The 13,648-nt window shown below is 41.1% G+C and overlaps 1 protein-coding gene across 1 annotated transcript in view; it reads right to left on the reverse strand.

Annotated features, from left to right (window-relative positions):
* Positions 1–1,043: 1,043 nt before the first annotated feature.
* Positions 1,044–13,648, reverse strand: part of LOC108675073 — a 42,084-nt gene continuing 29,479 nt past the window's right edge. The window contains exons 15-23 of the mRNA XM_047880206.1: positions 13,319–13,474; positions 12,709–12,809; positions 11,916–12,032; positions 10,601–10,669; positions 10,164–10,335; positions 6,529–6,749; positions 6,203–6,307; positions 5,411–5,499; positions 1,044–3,241 (exon numbers count right to left, since the gene is read on the reverse strand). Coding sequence (XP_047736162.1) covers positions 2,754–3,241; positions 5,411–5,499; positions 6,203–6,307; positions 6,529–6,749; positions 10,164–10,335; positions 10,601–10,669; positions 11,916–12,032; positions 12,709–12,809; positions 13,319–13,474 — 1,518 coding nt within the window. The 3' untranslated portion in view covers positions 1,044–2,753. The remainder of the gene's footprint in view (positions 3,242–5,410; positions 5,500–6,202; positions 6,308–6,528; positions 6,750–10,163; positions 10,336–10,600; positions 10,670–11,915; positions 12,033–12,708; positions 12,810–13,318; positions 13,475–13,648) is intronic.

Below are 13,648 nucleotides of genomic sequence, written 5' to 3' on the forward strand. Positions count from 1 at the left end.
TATTCGCCACATGCACACGATTAATTATTCGCCATACACATACGATTAATTATTCGTCACGGGCAAGCGATCCCTTATTCGCCACGTATGACCGATCACTTATTCGCCACATGTACACGATTAATTATTCGCCATACACATACGATTAATTATTCGTCACGAGTAAGCGATCACTTATTCGCCACGTGTGAGCGATCACTTGTTCGCCACATGCAACCGATCGTTTATTCGCCACATGCACGCGATTAGTTATTCGCCATACATATACGATTAATTATTCACCACGGGTGAGCGATCATTTATTCGCCACGTGTGAGCGATCGTCTATTCGCCACATGCACACGATTAATTATTCGACATACACATACGATCAATTATTCGCTATTCAGCTCGTTCGGCATTCTGCTATTGTTCATTATTGGTCTGCTATTGTTAATATAATAAAGAGAGCACACCCCAACTGAGTGAAAATTTAAGGGATAATATCGGCAATAGTATATACTAATCGAAGCAAAGAAAAATTTATTATTTGTATTATATCATATTGTATTACCGGGTATGTAGGTAAATGTTTATGTCCCTGCAATGAAGCATTAGAGATGATTTTGTGCACCTGCAAACATTTTCTACGAAAAATTTCCACGTTAACCGAACAATGAGGTTGACTGGTTTGATCGCATTTCGGTGATTGGTTAATGCCCGTGACGTCACTGAGATCAGTGACGTCACAGGCGAACAACGAACTACATCCGCAAAATTAAGCTTCTCGTGGGTCAACCTTGTACTAGTTCAACCATGCATTATATGTACACAGAACGGCGGAGATTGACTATCAGCATTACATCAATCAGTTGAAAAGCAACAAATTATTAGAATAACAAATATTGAAACAAAAGCCAAGCACAATGTGAAAAGTCCTTCAAAAATCCTTCGGTCAGTCAATAAATCGCCGGAAGTAATCCAAGTTTCCTAATCAACCATAAATTAAAAGTTTAAAATAACAGCCGTAGAAAATCTTCTATGATGATGAATTAAACAAGCGATGAATTGAAAAATAGATCATTTATTCTCTCAACCATTGACTTTACAAACATCAGACTAAACAAAATTCATTTTGTTCATACAGGATAATATTGAACCATGAATTCCATCACAGCTCTAACGATGCTATCATATTAACAACCAATGAAAACATATACAGTTCCATTTTCCAAACTGATTCAGAATGAATTAATTTCTTTGACGCTATTTAACAAATCTCAAGAAGAATCTGAGTCACGAAATTTGCAGGGTCTTACAGTTTCTTTTTACGTTTAACGTCATATAAACTACGCTTTGATACTGAAGGTTGCCAATGGGAAATTTACGTTTTGTCTATAATAGTAGCGTTGTTTGGACCGTACTTGAGTATTTTTTATTAGCCAGCGACCATGAGTTAGCAATGCTGCGTGAGCCATGAGTAAACAATCGTCGAATATAAATTGGAACTTAGGAACACTAATTTCTGAGCAGCCATTATCCAGCGCTGTCGGAGAGAACGACATGGATGAGAAAGAACAAAATTCAAAATACAACAAAAAAGAACAATATTACACTCACTGGACACGAATAAACAACGTCAGCTATAACTCCTAGAAGAGGGGTATAAAAAATCTTAAATCGCACCCATTCTTAAATTAAAAATCGAGGCTCACGAGCATTGACTCAATTAAGTAAGAAATAAAGAGACCTGCGGAACGTTGTAGTCAAAATACTTGGGCATGACACACAACCGCCTTTTTGGTTTTCAAATGTAGATAAAACATGATGCATTGACATCGAACATTGATGAACTGAACTGAATGAACTAAATGAACTTCTGCAGAAAATAGTGTATCAGATAATTTCAATCAATGCATTAAATATTTAATTCCACGTTTGCAATGTTTTTCCGAATAAATCCTCGTAGAATGAATTTTTTGTAAACCTCGTCGTCGTGTACCAGACGCGCACCTTCGTGGTCATCAAAGTACACGCATGCAAGTTTAAACTAGCCTTCTCTACTACGAGGCGAGGTTGACGTAAATTCTTGCGTCAACGTTCGTTGCGTCAGCAAAAAGTTTCAGTTGCGTTATGCGATTTCTTGCGAGCAAAAAGTGATTAAGAAGGAAATAATTAAGGAATTTCAAAACTTGAGGTGAGTGTGAGCTACTGGAATGAAATAATTCTACTTAACTACAACTAAGCCAAGCATTAGAAAAATAGCGTGCAAAAAGTTTTCAAGTTTCGGCAACTGCTTAGTAATGATGCAACAAAAATTTTCCTCGACTCTTCAATGTCGTATGTTTAGCTTTCCAGCAAGCAAGCTTTCAAGATTGATATTTATGCAATATTTGGCATAACTTGGTAACCATTGATTACACAAGGTTACCTTTGGGAGATATTAAGAACAGCGAAAAACTTAAAATGTCATAAAAACTGTATAAAATGTCCGCACATGGTGAATCGTCTTTAAAAAACTTTTCCTCTTTATCAAGGCCCTTAAATCGGCCAATCGTCTCTAAATGGAAGAGTCGTAAATCCCGATGACATTCCAGTACCTTGAATAAGTTTACGCTTTAATACAAAAGAACAGGATCACTGGGTCTCACAGCATCGATTTCATGCTGCCGCCCACATTTATTTAAAGTAATGTTGCGGCGTAAAATATTTACATTACCTTAGAACGTGAATAAAAAACAGGATAACATTTCTAGCTAAACCGAGTGAAGTGATCAGCATTTCTCCGCATCCAGGTCCTCTACATCAGGCAGAAGAGGATCGTCATCCGATGGCTGACGAGACTCCAAAGTCCTCAAAGGAAATGTTTCGCCGCTCGGAAGCCCAGGAGGAGGGTCCATCAGTGGATCTGCAAGTTTCTCATTACACGGGTCCAAAGATCCAGTCATCTTTCCCCCCGAATCCTCAGAGTGCATCCCGATGGCTATGTATCCTTGAGCAGCTTCGGGTCCATCACCACTGTGGTTTGGTCCGCTTTGCCCTTCACCAGACCTGCTGTGTTCCTCTTCAGAAGGATTTGATCGAGCGTCATAGTAACGGGAGTTCCTGGCGGAGGCATCACCTTGCGACGCGCCTTTTTCGAGGCGATTTCTGAGCATGGCGCGGCGCCAGACAGAGCGACGGCGCGCGTGCTCTATAAGGGCACTCGTCCTCTGTAGAAGCTCCACCACCTCGTCACTGCCTGGTATGGTCGCTATTTCGTCTGCAGGCAAAAACGCTTGTCAGTGGTTAATAATAATGACATTAGTGATCATCTTGTTGCGTAATGAAACTATAAGTTATAAACCTCGTCTTCATAATTCATGCATTCCTGATGAATTAATAAAAAATTTCTTCATTCTCTGGTTCACAGCCACAAAATTTCGTCTTGAGTTTACATTGAGGTCGTACTTAACGATTGTAATAAACAATTTTGCAAGTCTAGATGCAGGAAAAAGTACTCGATTTTCAAATCAATTTTCAGGGGGTTTGATATGATTTCCAAGTATTTTATTAATCACGTTTATTCGCGAATATTGCAAACGAGGCGAAGCAAAATGCCGCGCAAGTCACGCAGCCAACAGTACTTATTTCCGAGATCCTAAACCCCGAGCCAGAGCCGTGTACATAAACTCGATTCTCATCCTGATTTTCAATTCGTTAACTTCTTATTGCAGTTTCATCAGATAAGTAATATAGTAAACCTTGTTCTGTGAATAACAACCCATTTTCAAGCTTGAAATAGCAACTGATGTCAAACCAAAATTGACCTAAAGTAACTCATTCATTTTCTTACATTTCCTCACAATGCATTGAAAGGCAAGACAAAATAAATTAGAAAGTTTAGTTTAGCTTAGTAGCAACAAGTTTTCTAACGCTTCAGTATACATGCATATAGGTTGTTAAAAATTGACGAGAATTGTAAAAAAAATATATCACTTGGACTGATATCGTATACAAAAAAATGGTAATGAAAATAGCAAAGTGTGTCAAAATTTATGAATAAATATCAAAGTGAGACCAAGTAAATATTGACGGCTTTGCGTTCCGCTTCAAAGTCGCAACACAAATTCAGAATATCGAGTTTTACGCAGGCACATTCAAAGTACATTATTCTTCTAATTGTAGGAACCCCAGGGAAGGATAAAAATATCGTGGAAGTTCGCCTTACCTCATCATTTCCTGAGGCAAGCATGGAAGTAGAAGCAATAAAAATACGTAATAAAATATAGGCATATGCACAGAAAAGTTGGATGAAAGAAACGTTTAACTTCTACACCCTGAATGTTTGTTGTGTTAACAGTAATGGAGTTTTAACTGTCGGGATACAAACTGCAATTCACATCTAGAATATTGACAAACCCAACTGTAGCTGCTCGTGATCCTAACAGAATAATATAATCTTGTTAGCTTCACTGTAAGCAGTCATTAAAAAAATTGATATACCCGTACATTTTTCAAAGGATTGCAGATCAACGCAAAAGATCCCACAATTTCACATAGAACGTTTGACTCTCACTTTTACAGCAGTAGTATGGCTATATTAACTCAAAGAAAAACTGTAACACTATTTTCCCGTGGTGGTGCATTTTTAAAGACGACGTGAAATCCTCACGGCTGTAGTAAGACGCTTATCATGTGCACACTCACCAGAACGTTAATCTACCACATAATTGAATAATTGGCAATTAATGTAATTTTCCTATTGATAAATCCGGGATCATCTGATCTTGTTAGTGCATTAGGGCAAAAACTAACGCTCTAAATTTAGTGAAGGCTCAGTCAGATACCAGGGGCGACTTCTACCCGTCAGAAATACATGTTTGAATTACATCAATATACGCGTTTCCAGCATATTTATCTGACTGAGCATTAAAATGTTTCATTCCTTGACCATAAAACGAGAAACCAGATCAATTTTTTTCAATAGATTCTCATTTAGGAACAACAGTGAGGTGGTATCATGGAAACTCAAGTGTTTACTTTGTAATAATTAACTATTATAAGATGGCTGAACTTTCTTGTTTATATGCGTACAATTAATGACCAGAGAATGCATTATAATTTTCAAGGAGTCGAACAATATTTTTATAAATTCTTTGTTATAAACATGAATAAATGTGACAGAGCAACTAACAGTCGTAAGGGCAAATGAAAGCTGAAGCCTTCAGCTTAGAACAGATTATGGCCTTGCACATGAGTTAGTTAGTTAGTTTAGTGGCCAAATGTTTACTAGCGCTTCAGCTATTTAGCTATCTTGCACCGAAAGTCAAGATGAACATCACCATAGAGGTGGAAAGTCTCAATTATTCATCACCCACAAGGGGCGGAAGGTCTCAATTGTCCAGCCCGCTGAAGCTGGCTCGACAGAAGCAGCGTTGAATAAACTCACCTTCAGTAAGAGGATTCATCTCCCCAGGCAGCGAGGTTATGCGGGATGTGGGAGGGGCTTTCTGATGACGATGATGACGGCTCTTGGAGCTGTCGTGGGGAGGAAGGGGAGGTATGGGATGCAGATGTAGGATAGGCAGAGGCACAAATAATAGATATGACTTGTGAAAAAGGAGACTACGGGACAGGTGGTAAGGAAACAAGAACAAGAAAAAGCGTTAAATGTCAGCACGATTACGAGTAAAATAATTAGATAATATATGAATGTTATTATTAGAATTTTCAACTATTCCAAGCACAGATGACTATTCTATTAAAAAATTAAGTCTTCACGCTCAGGGTGCTAACACGAGTTCACCAGATCAACTACGAGCCAACATAACTTAACATGTAAAACTTATAAAGCCTTGTAAAGATCGAATAGGAAAACGATCGACCAAGCTTCAATACAGAATAAGTACATAAGTATACGTATACTTGTTCTAAACATAGCTATATGAAAATAGCAAAAATGAGTACGTAGATTTTCCAAGTACAATGTAAGCATTAAAGAAGTGATATTAGAGATGCACTAGAAAATTTCCGATAGCAGAAGAAAATCAATATTATAAGCCATCTTCAAGTCAGTAGAAAGTGAAGCTGTTAAACTACCTCACAGTCAAAATAACTTTAACTCATGGTCTACTGCAAATAACTCTCATTACCCTTTATTTAGGTTGGAATATCATTGTCGACGGTAAATATATCCGAAGATTATATGTTAAACGAACAAGAACCAAAAGAAAAGACTCACGACTTGCTCTTGTGCAGCTCGTGACGACGCAGCGGTGCGCTGTCTTCCGGGGCGAGAGAATTGCGACTGCTGGACACGCCCTGACTGATCGAGGGCACCAGACTCCTGCTGGGGCAGATGTCAGGTATTAGATTAATGGTTCCGAAACTTTGACATGTACCTATAGATGTCAGTAAGCCAGTTATATTTAGAGATATTTTCTTATGCATGTTTATTCTAAATGAACAACTCACGATTACCTGATGCATTTTGAATAACTAACTAAATGATGTTTACGAGCAGTAGAAAGTCTACATAGTTAGCTCTAAAAAATATCTATTACTCACGACTGCCTGATGTATTCTGGAGAGAACCATGAGGTCGGCGGAGGAGCGGAGGGGTTCAACGGAGGCAGAGGGAACTCGTCGTCCAGAGCTGAGGGCCGACGAGAGAAGGACATCGACGCGAGTCTCGTCATGCGTCGCGCTGTGGCTTGACGACGCAAAAGATGATGATGAAGCTCTTGATTGTCTTCGTTTACTAAATTGCGATTGTGTGTATAGTGAAGCTGTACGGATAAAAAACCGGGTTAGTTGTTAGGAGCCGTACTATCACAAATAGTTGAGATTGCTTTTGAACTAAACCTGTTAACCACAGTCGAAAAATCACCGGCTATGTTTACTTCAGCCGCTACGTAAGGTCAGGCTTGAAGCCTCTAAGAAACTTCCAAGCCTTCCAAGCTCTGTATGACTCGATCTTGTCGTACTCTCAGGACACTATAAAATCGGAACGGACATTCGATCCGGCCAGAAGCTGATTTTGCTCGTGTGGCCAAGCAAATCCAGAGCCGAATTTAGTGACTCCTGGTGCTTTGAAGCTTGGGCGGTCACTGAATTATTTTTAAGATGACAGTTATTGAACTCGCAGTGAAGCTAAGATGCTGGTGTGCTGGTAAACCGGTACCGTAGTATCACTGATGATATCTACCACCACGAATTTAACTACACTACAGCTACTGGGTATTAAGCTAGATTCGTTGCGTCTAATCGTAATGCTGTGATAATCAACAAAATTACTGGAAACATTTCTCCTTGCACATTAGGCAACTATCGTGAACTAATTTGACATTTGACCAGCAGTGTAGATAATGTATGTTTCAGGGATGATTTGCTAATAAGTAAAGGCTATAATGCAATTAAACGAGTGTACTGCCCACAGAGAGGCTACTACATCACCGTACTTGTGGTCATCTTCGAAATCAGGTACAACTTTACATGATATTGCAGAAGGTTCTATGGAGTGAATTGGTGTTTTAAACGGAATGCATATTAACAAGATATTAACAGGATTAATATATCGGAGGTGCCGAAAGAAACGGGGAGAAACGAAGTTAGACAAACTTTCCGTAAAAAACTTGCGGGAAAATTTTGAAAGCTATTTTTAGAATCTTTGACTTTGCCTAACCTTTACAAACGCACTGAAATTGTTAAAAGACATTCAAGCTGATATGTAATAAAAGAATCTGCGTACAATCCAAACCAGCACGGAGTTTTTTTTACCTAATTTGGCAGCTGGAAAAAATGCTATGATATCAACTTCGTATCACAACCAAACTAGACCATTCAATATAAACGAAACGGTAGATTAAATTCGAAGAGCCGCAGATGGCAAGGAATTTGTAGCTCACGAAAATCTGGTATTTTGATGTATCATGTCTAAAGAGAGGGATAAGGTATACGTACAAGTAGGTTTATAATGATACTCGTACAATGGGCTACGTGTCATGTACAGGGAACGTGGTAGGAAAACATGGGGTTTTTCGTGTAGAAGGAAGGCTGTCATCTACAAGGAAGGCCGTCATGTACAGGGAATGTGGTACAAGGTTTTCATTGTACAGCTAGGGATGTTATGAACTAAGGAAAGAGGTGGTATACATTGAGTTTCCGTGAGAGGAAAGGATGTACAGGGAAGGACTCTTGTACAGTTACACAGAGTGGTTTACAGAAGTCAGGAGATCACATTAAAGGTTGTGAAAGATCTTGTTTGCGAACGAGTCACCGATTAAAAGAAAGATTGAAATAGCGACCGACATCATAACTAACGAGATTACAACTTTATGCCATAAATTTTTTATTAAAGGGGCAGGGTGGCCCAGTAGGTTACAGTTCAGAGTACCAAGATTAGCGCAGAGAGGCGCGGGTTCGATCCCAGCTCTGTGCGCCAGTTTCTGGTCAGAATCGGCATAAAAGAAAGATTGAAATAGCGACCGACATCATAACTAACGAGATTACAACTTTATGCCACATATTTTTCATTAAAGGGGCAGGGTGGCCCAGTAAATTACAGTTCAGAGTACCAAGATTAGCGCAGAGAGGCGCGGGTTCGATCCCAGCTCTGTGCGCCAGTTTCTGGTTAATTAAGCACAGCAGAATTTGTGTTTTGAGTCGTGAGTTCGAGACTGCAACAAGCTGTGGATGTTCTGCGAAGTTAAGAATCGGCGACAGGCCTAGCTATGGCCTAATAAACGCTGAAACCGCTATTATTATTATTATTATTAAATAGGTACCATAATTGAGATTCAAAGTATGAGATATCAACGATTTTCATTTTGGAGACCAGACGATTTTTAGCTATGCGGTGTGGCTTATAATTAATAAAAACCCTTGGAACAATCAAAATTTTTAACAACCGGCTCGTGGAGCAACTGAGATATCAAACCGAGCTAAATGCAGGGTTCGATTCCCGACATGCGAGGATGATTTGAGGGCGGTACTATACAGAACCCATCACAAGACAATATAATGTCAGCAAATGGCTTAACGGAATTTTTGAAGCGGCTAATTAGACGAGACAAATTATTCCATGTAATCGAATTTTTTTCTCAGTCCAATAATACGACTTACAATAAAAGGTACACGTACACACAGGACAACGCACAAGGTAATACTGGATAACGCACACGTCGGTATAGGATAACGTACACGGTTCTATTTGATAACGCACACGTTGGTAAAGGAGTACGCACACGTCGGCAAAGGATTACGCACACGTCAGTATAGGATAACGTACACGTCGGTATGGGATAACGTAACGTTTGTGTATATACAAACGACCGTACATGTATACTTTACCTCGCCGATACTATGCCAGGAGAAAAGAAAGTGGAAATGAGTTTCAAGGCTGGTTTCAATTGGATAAAATGAAAATCTCGAGCAAAGCACGGAAATAGTGGAAAGTATTATGAGAAAATATATATAAAATGTATTAATTTATTAAAAGACCCAATTATCAGTATTAGAGGATTTGGTCGCAACGCTACAAGTTTTGTACTCATAAATTCGCTACCTTATCAGATGACAGAGCAGCAAATGGAAATAAGGAAACAGTTCAAACGCTGCGTTGAAACTTGGTGGATTCGAGGCGCAATGCATTATTGCTTTCTAAAGTGGAGGTTTCAAGCGTAAAATTCGCGTAATCGATAGTTTATTATAAGTGTAACTGTCAGGCATATTTGTTAGCTCGTAGCTGCATCCTGCAGGTTTTGGTAGACTTTTTTGATCACTTATACGTTACAGATTTTAAAGCCGCCATCAGAGAATACTTTCTATACAACTGGTTGTACAGTTACTGATACGATGTATATTGAAGAACATGATTATTCTAGACCACCCAACACACTTTTGAATCTCTCTAGACCACCTAGCATGAACCTAGCATACTCCCTAGATGACCTAGCATACTCCCTAGATGACATAGCATACTCCCTAGATGACCTAGCATACTTCCTAGATGACCTAGCATACTTCCTAAATGACCTAGCATACCCCTAGATGACCTAGCATTCTCCCTAGATGACCTAACATACTCCCTAGATGACCTAGCACACTCCCTAGATGACCTAGCATACTCCCTAGATAACCTAGCATACTTCCTAGATGACCTAGCATACTTCCTAGATGACCTAGCATACTCCCTAGATGACCTGGTTGTAGGGGTTGCTGCTGATGGCCCTCCTGAGGAGTTTGGCGTCCTCCTGCACGCGGCCGGGGCTGAGGTCCACCGTGGAGGAGAGAGGGGAAACTACCCTCAGGCCGCCGCCCTCTCCCTCGCCCGTTAGTACGCTAACCGACGAGTTCTTGCGATGTATTGCAGAGCTACGAAAAGATAATATATGAAGAAGAACACAAGGAAATGTAGCAGTGTGTAAAATAAGTTGCGACTTCCACTTGGTTCCTATGACTACCACTACCTTCCTGTGTAAAGACACCCACGTTATAAGGATGGCAGTAAACAATCCTATATACTGTTAAATAATAAAGCGAAAGGATTAAGAGGCAAGTAAATGAGAAATAAATCCATGAAATATGCAATATCAATAGGAATTGTTATCGCAAATTTAAATTATCGTCCTAAACTCACCCCGAGTGATCGCGCTGCGGCAGCTTGAAGGACTCGACGTCGTCACTGTCGAGGCCCTCGGTCGTGAGGCTGCGGGTGATATAAATGATAGAAACCTTCTCATGAAACTCATTGTCAGGGATAGAGAAATTCCGCTTATTTCTTTGAGATAGAGTACCCAAGTACTGAGAGCTTGAGGGCCCGAGTACTCAGAGCTTCAGTACCTGAGTACTCAGAGCTTGAGTACCCGAGTACTTAGCAAAGAAAGCTTGCTAAGCTTGAGTACCCAAGCTTAAAGCTTGAGTACCCGAGTACTCAGAGCCAGAGTACCCGAGTACTTAGAGCTTGAGGGCCCGAGTACTCAGAGCTTGAGGGCCCGAGTACTCAGAGCTTGAGGGCCCGAGTACTCAGAGCTTGAGTACCCGAGTACTCAGAGCTTGAGGGCCCGAGTACTCAGAGCTTGAGGGCCCGAGTACTCAGAGCTTGAGGGCCCGAGTACTCAGAGCTTGAGGGCCCGAGTACTCAGAGCTTGAGGGCCCGAGTACTCAGAGCTTGAGGGCCCGAGTACTCAGAGCTTGAGGGCCCGAGTACTCAGAGCTTGAGGGCCCGAGTACTCAGAGCTTGAGGGCCCGAGTACTCAGAGCTTGAGGGCCCGAGTACTCAGAGCTTGAGTACCTGAGTACTCAGAGCTTGAGGGCCCGATTACTCAGAGCTTGAGGGCCCGATTACTCAGAGCTTGAGAGTCCGAGTACTCAGAGTTTGAGGGCCCGAGTACTCAGAGCTTGAGAGCCCGATTACTCAGAGCTTGAGTATCCGAGTCCTCAGAGCTTGAGTACCCGAGTACTCCGAGCTTGAGAGCCCGAGTACTCAGAGCTTGAGTACCCGAGTACTAAGAGCTTGAGGGCCGAGTACTCAGACCTTGAGAGCCCGATTACTCAGAGCTTGATGGCCGAGTATTCAGAGCTTGAGGGCCCGAGTACTCAGAGCTTGAGGGCCCGAGTACTCAGAGCTTGAGAGCCCGAGTACTCAGAGCTTGAGGACCCGAGTACTCAGAGCTTGAGGACCCGAGTACTCAGAGCTTGAGGACCCGAGTACCCTCATCAAGCCGCGTGAACAACACAGCATTAATTGTTCTTCTTTGTTTACGGCACGAAATGATCAATTTGATCAGAAATTTTCTGTGATGCGCAATCAATTGCGCTTTTTATGCATGAAAAATAGTCTATTGTGCATAAGCTCCCTAGAAACAAAATCACATTTGAGGAATTTTGCACATTCATGACGATCTCAATCAAAATAAATGTAAATCAGATGTCGGTACAAAATAAGCACAAACATTTGCACGGAAGCTCTGTTGCTGGAGTTCTCGACGAGCTTCATTTTGCTGGAGAACATCTGCATGTTGTGCTGCTGGATGAGCTCAGCTGGGCCGTACAGGTGTGCGAAGTGCTCTCTGCACAGCGCACAGTTATACATACTTCATTACCGGGATTAATTATTAGCAACTCTTGACTATATATACAATCAGCACAAGGTGCCGGCTGAAAACTTATCAGGATCAGTGGAGAACGTAAAGCAGCTACAGAATAACGAGCAAATGGAACATTTTCTATGATAAACAAACATCAAAATCAAGCATCTATACCAAACATCTAAATCAAAGATCTATACTAAACATCTAAATAAAACATTTATACCAAGCATCTAAATCAAACATCTAAAGCAAACAACTATACCAAACATCTATACCAAGCATCTACACCAAACACCTATACCAAAAGGTAAAATCTAACACAAAGGTCATTTTATTTGAGAACAACGTGAGATCTCGATATAGTTAAGACAAGCAACTGTTAACTATCAAAACTCTAAGAGTGTATAGGGCAGACAGGCAATTTGCAGGATCAATGGTGAGCGGAAACCGGCTAAAAGTATGATGGAATAATGAAAAATTTACTGTGTTAGCAAACATTTAAAACATTTATACTTGAAACCCCATTTCCTGTCATTAGAAGTCATCAAAAGTTAGACAAGTCTATTCGCATGCAGCGCCTACAACGTGAGGGACTGTCACACTCAAAAATCCTATCAACTAAGTAGACGGCAGGAAATAATACGTAGCGACTCACGTGATGGCAATCTTCTCAAAGAGTCGCTTGAGCGGTGCCTCGCATGACGGACGCACCAGCCACCGCTTCAAGTACTTCTCGTTGATAAGCCTCATCTGCACCTGCACGGCACAAAGAACAATTAGGCTACGGCCAGACAAAAAAAGCGTTGACGCGTACGCAGGCCGACGCTGCGATATCATATGTATGTATTTCTACCAGAGTGGCCACACTAAACACGTAACAGGCGGAAGCTCCGACAAGCGTACAGGCGCTGCGTCGCGCGGTGAAGAAAGCACATTACTCTGGAAGTTGCATTAAATGCATTGAAATAACCTGAACACATGTTGTCATGGACCGATAAAACCCAGAAAAGGGGTTGTAACATGAGAAGTCAGACACGAAGTAGAAGACTACAGGCAATTTCGTGAAGATGAGACGCTTTACCAGGAAAGACATAATGCAGACCCTCAAGTGATAGACTACAGATACAATAGACTCACAAGCAAGAGACTACAGGTACAATGCAGACCCTCAAGCAAGAGACTACAGGTACAATGAAGACCCTCAAGCAACAGACCACAGGTACAGTGCAGACCCTCAAGCAATAGACCACAGGTACAGTGCAGACCCTGATGTAGAAGTCGCCGTGTTCGCCGAGGACCTCCTCGATGCCGGCCATCATGTGGTCTACGACGCTGACGTAGACCTCCTCGAAGAGCAGCGGCCGGTCTGAGCTGTGCTTCTTGACGTTGAGCCACTGCACCAGCGGACGCATCGTGATGCCCTGCAGTGGTGCAATGAAAGTCAAAACCTTTAGAAGTTTTAGTCCAATACTAATAATAATAATGTTATATATAATGAAGCGAGGTGATGTGATGCCTTGCCCATTATTTTCCCCAACTTTAAACATGCAATTCCTGAATAGTAATGTTGTGTTGGAAAATGTGCGTCATTGAAC

This window comes from Hyalella azteca, unplaced genomic scaffold, assembly GCF_000764305.2.
Source record: "Hyalella azteca isolate HAZT.00-mixed unplaced genomic scaffold, Hazt_2.0.2 contig4947, whole genome shotgun sequence".
In the NCBI taxonomy this organism is placed as follows: domain Eukaryota; kingdom Metazoa; phylum Arthropoda; class Malacostraca; order Amphipoda; family Hyalellidae; genus Hyalella; species Hyalella azteca.